This window comes from Oncorhynchus mykiss, chromosome 6, assembly GCF_057628025.1.
Source record: "Oncorhynchus mykiss isolate SJ-2025 chromosome 6, ASM5762802v1, whole genome shotgun sequence".
Lineage (NCBI taxonomy): Eukaryota > Metazoa > Chordata > Actinopteri > Salmoniformes > Salmonidae > Oncorhynchus > Oncorhynchus mykiss.
In genome coordinates this window covers 80,045,001-80,050,000 of record NC_143027.1, presented here as the reverse complement: position 1 = coordinate 80,050,000, position 5,000 = coordinate 80,045,001, and the positions used below count along the sequence as shown (strand labels likewise).

Genomic DNA, 5,000 nt, shown 5'->3' with positions numbered 1-5,000 from the left:
TGACTAATAGACCACAGCAGTAGGGCCTACAGTGGTAGTAATGACCTGACCAGTAGACCACAGCAGTAGGACCTACAGTGGTAGTAATGACCTGACTAGTAGACCACAGCAGTAGACCTACAGTGGTAGTAATGACCTGACTAGTAGACCACAGCAGTAGGACCTACAGTGGTAGTAATGACCTGACTAGTAGACCACAGCAGTAGACCTAGAGAGGTAGTAATGACCTGACTAATAGACCACAGCAGTAGGACCTACAGAGGTAGTAATGACCTGACTAGTAGACCACAGCAGTAGGACCTACCTGACTAGTAGACCACAGCAGTAGGACCTACCTGACTAGTAGACCACAGCAGTAGGGCCTACAGTGGTAGTAATGACCTGACTAGTAGACCACAGCAGTAGGACCTACCTGACTAGTAGACCACAGCAGTAGGGCCTACAGTGGTAGTAATGACCTGACTAATAGACCACAGCAGTAGGACCTACAGTGGTAGTAATGACCTGACTAATAGACCACAGCAGTAGGGCCTACAGTGGTAGTAATGACCTGACTAGTAGACCACAGCAGTAGGACCTACCTGACTAGTAGACCACAGCAGTAGGGCCTACAGTGGTAGTAATGACCTGACTAATAGACCACAGCAGTAGGACCTACAGAGGTAGTAATGACCTGACCAGTAGACCACAGCAGTAGGGCCTACAGTGGTAGTAATGACCTGACTAGTAGACCACAGCAGTAGGGCCTACAGTGGTAGTAATGACCTGACTAGTATACTAGATTCTTATTGAACATTCACTAGTGAGGGAGAATGAGCATGTTTATAATCCTGTAGATGATAGATTAAGTAAGCAACTAACATCTCCCTCATCAATACAGAGTGATATATAATGTAGAACTACATGCATGACACTGTGACAGGTTAACTACCTACAGAACACATATGTTTAAAACGTATGGACTATAATGATGTAGTAATGACAGACAATTAGTAACAACTTCATTAGACTATGCCTACAAGGTGTAAATTAAGGTAAGGAAGGTGCTGGTGACTGTCTCATAAGGGATAAGTGATAATAGATAGAGCCATGGCCTACCCTTTGAGGACGTCTGTCCCTCCTCCCCTCCGCTTGGCCCGGCTGGCTCTGGGTTGGGTCGGAGTCTGCCTGGCCGGCTCGCTGTCTACAGTTAATAACGGCAAAGACACCAGCTCGCCTTCGGTAAGTCTAGCTTCTCCTCCGGTTCCCCCAGCCTGCTCAGCCTCAGCCCCGCCAGGCTCCGTCCACAGCGAAAGGACCGCGACCAGACCCACCGCCAGCCTCACCAGCCGCCCCCGACACATTGCCACAGGCCTGGTGATCTTCTCACAAGTTCACAATATCTCCACTTTTTGGTCAAAAAAACTGTTGTATTTTCGGTTTTAAGTCGCGCTTCTCCTAAATCCAACGGGGCTCAGGGAAATAGTCCAGAGTCAAGCTGCAAAAAAAAATATCAGATTGTTTTTCAGAAACAAGCAGAGAAATGTGCAGCGCAGAAGATGCTGCAATTTGGAAAAAAATAACTGGGCTATGATACTTTTCTATCGACACTACGACTGTCGCACGGAATGCATCTCTGGCAGATGTTGAGGTTACAGACGAAGTATCTAACAATAATTTGTATAAATAATGCAAATAGTCCAATAAGAACATAAGTGGTACTTCAAGTTTGTTTTAATTCAAATCTAAAAGCATTGTGCAATTAATTGCGCAGGAGAAAATGCCTACCTTCTCTCCACAGCTGGAGACAGTCGTCAAAGCAGACCAGGCGCAGTACCCCACGTACTTTCTGTTCCAGAATAAACAACTTCAAGAAAATAATAAGAATAATGGAAAATAACCTCCAGGGACAAAATCAGATTGTCAATAGTCTAGCAATGTGTTCTCTCTTTATTAAATCCGACACATCCGAGATGATCAGGATGCCTTGATTCTGAATGGCGTGATCAGAGGCGTTGAGACATTCTACACTATAGGTGGAGAGAGGCGTTGAGACATTCTACAGTAGCCGTGGAGAAGATAGGTCTTCTTCCCTCTCCTTCTCCCCTGCTCTCTTTCTCTCCCTGTCTCTCACACAGCCAAACTCACTCACTCCCCATCCCTGCCCTCCTCAACTTTCCCCAAAAGGTTTTTGTCCTCTCGCGATACATACATTCCAGTCAAACAAGGGTCCACTACCGTTACAGTTAGAAACACAACGTTAATGTTATAGCGCCATAGCGAGAGGGTGAGACACTTCATACAGCATTAGCACTTAGAGGTTTGTTAGAATAATGTAAAGAATAAAGACACCTACTTTGTTTTCAGCAGGTAAGATAGGCCTATGTGATTGTGATAGAGCAAAACTCATCCATGATATTTAAAGCACAGTGTAACCAGGACAAGCCTAATCTCAGAACACATACCTTACATTTAGGTAATTACCATTTACCACTGTGCAAGCTTTACACTGCGTACATTTAATGACAATATTGAGTAAAACCACAGAAGACAGTTTTTACAAACAGTGTGGAGGTGGAAGGTGGTCATGTAAGGACACCTGTTGTGTCTGTGAGCAGGTTGAAAACCATTTGGAATTGATTGGAATCATTTGGGATTGTTCAGAATGAACAGGACCTTTTGCAATGTGTTCTGAGACTCCACCACTCAGAGGTGATATCACTATGCTCTTTAATTAAACATCTCAACAACCCAGCCCACACGTCTCTTTCTCTCTCTCTCTCTCTTTCTCTACAACAACCCAGCCCACACGTCTCTTTCTCTCTCTCCCTCTCTTTCTCTACAACAACCCAGCCCACACGTCTCTTTCTCTCTCTCTCTCTCTTTCTCTACCACAAAGTGTATCAGGGAAGGTCAGAGTCTTTGTGTGTGTGTGTGTGTGTGTGTGTGTGTGTGTGTGTGTGTGTGTGTGTGTGTGTGTGTGTGTGTGTGTGTGTGTGTGTGTGTGTGCGTGTGCGTGTGCTTGCTAGCGTCTGTGTTCTGGAGGAGAGAGGGATGCTTATCCAGCCAGTGGTTGTGGCATTAAAATGAATCATACACAGACTCAGTGTTCTGGAGATGTTAGGAAATTAGACCAGAGAGCAGAGCATGCCAGGGACACAACTTCCTCCTGCCATCTATCCCTCCCTCTCTCCTTCACTCCCTCCCCCCCCCCCTCTCTCCTTCACTCCCTCCCTCCCTCTCCCCCCTCTCTCCTTCACTCCCTCTCTCCCTCCATCCCTCTCTCCTTCACTCCCTCTCTTCCACCGTCACTCCCCCTCTCCCTCCCTCCCTCTCTCCCTCTCTCCTTCACTCCCTCCCTCCCTCCCTCTCTCCTTCACTCCCTCTCTTCCACCGTCACTCCCTCTCTCCCTCCCTTCCGCCCTCGATCCCAACCTCCCTACCACCATCCCTCATTCCCTCTGTCCCTTCTTCCCATAGGCCCTCTATCTATCCTATCATCCAAACTCTTCCTCCTTCCCATAGGTCCTCTATCTATCCTATCATCCAAACTCTCCCTCCTTCCCATAGGTCATCTATCTATCCTATCCTGAAAACACTCCCTCCTTCCCATAGGCCCTCTATCTATCCTATCTTCCAAACTCTCCCTCCTTCCCATAGGCCCTCTATCTATCCTATCCTCCAAACTCTCCCTCCTTCCCATAGGCCCTCTATCTATCCTATCATCCAAACTCTCCCTCCTTCCCATAGGCCCTCTATCTATCCTATCCTCCAAACTCTCCCTCCTTCCCATAGGCCCTCTATCTATCCTATCCTCCAAACTCTCCCTCCTTCCCATAGGCCCTCTATCTATCCTATCCTCAAAACACTCCCTCCTTCCCATAGGCCCTCTATCTATCCTATCCTCAAAACACTCCCTGCTTCCCATAGGCCCTCTATCTATCCTATCCTCCAAACTCTCCCTCCTTCCCATAGGCCATCTATCTATCTTTCTAGAGGAGAGTGTCCCATGCTAAGTTTCTAAACATGGGAATGGGTTGTTATGAACGTGTGTAAGAGAGAACCACAGCCGGATGGAGTTAGAGTTGGAGTAGAGGGCTCATTCTGTTGTAACTTTAATGTGTTACAGAGTTAATGTTTAAGTTTATTCTTTGAGCTGTATCTAAAGATATTTCTTTAGATTTATTTGCATATGTAATTGTATTGGGTTGTGTTGAATTACGCTTTTCGACTGCAAGTCCCAGAATGCCTTGCGAGAGGAAAGAGAGAGAACGCGCCAATTATGTGCAGGTGCAGTGGAAGTGGCTGACTTTCCGACAGCATCTTACCTGCATTGCTCTGTACCAAAAGAAAGTTGTTAAATGTAACGTGAACAAGTATTATTACTAAAAGAAGCTTTCGCATCAAACCCGACGTCCTGAGTCATTACTTGAAGTTTAGTTCATCTAAAACATTCAGGCAGCAGAGTAGAGATCTCCTGTAGTGTATCTGACTGAGGGGCTGTGCTGGGTGGGTGAGCAGGGGAAGTGGTATGAGGGGACGAGAAAAGAGGAGCCATGGAGAGCTGCTCTCAGATGAAGAGAACAGCTGGTGAGCACACAGGTCTGCCATAGAGCACACACACACACACACCACCCATCTCTCACCCAGTCCAGGGACTGTAATCCTACCATCTCTCACCCAGTCCAGGCACTGTAATCCTACCATCTCACCCAGTCCAGGCACTGTAATCCTACCATCTCTCACCCAGTCCAGGCACTGTAATCCTACCATCCGTTACCCAGTCCAGGCACTGTAATCCTACCATCTCTCACCCAGTCCAGGCACTGTAATCCTACCATCTCACCCAGTCCAGGCACTGTAATCCTACCATCTCTCACCCAGTCCAGGCACTGTAATCCTACCATCCGTTACCCAGTCCAGGCACTGTAATCCTACCATCTCTCACCCAGTCCAGGCACTGTAATCCTACCATCTCTCACCCAGTCCAGGCACTGTAATCCTACCATCCCTTACCCAGT

General features: G+C 47.1%; 1 protein-coding gene across 2 annotated transcripts in view; it reads right to left on the bottom strand.

Annotated features, from left to right (window-relative positions):
- Nucleotides 1-2,303, bottom strand: part of LOC110526764 (fibrillin-1) — a 161,127-nt gene extending 158,824 nt beyond the window's left edge. For both annotated transcript variants that reach the window (XM_090239009.1, XM_090239010.1), the window contains exons 1-2: nucleotides 1,768-2,303; nucleotides 1,099-1,477 (exon numbers count right to left, since the gene is read on the bottom strand). In XM_090239009.1, coding sequence (XP_090095135.1) covers nucleotides 1,099-1,343 — 245 coding nt within the window. In that variant the 5' untranslated portion in view covers nucleotides 1,344-1,477; nucleotides 1,768-2,303. The remainder of the gene's footprint in view (nucleotides 1-1,098; nucleotides 1,478-1,767) is intronic.
- Between the last annotated feature and the right edge of the window lie 2,697 nt (nucleotides 2,304-5,000).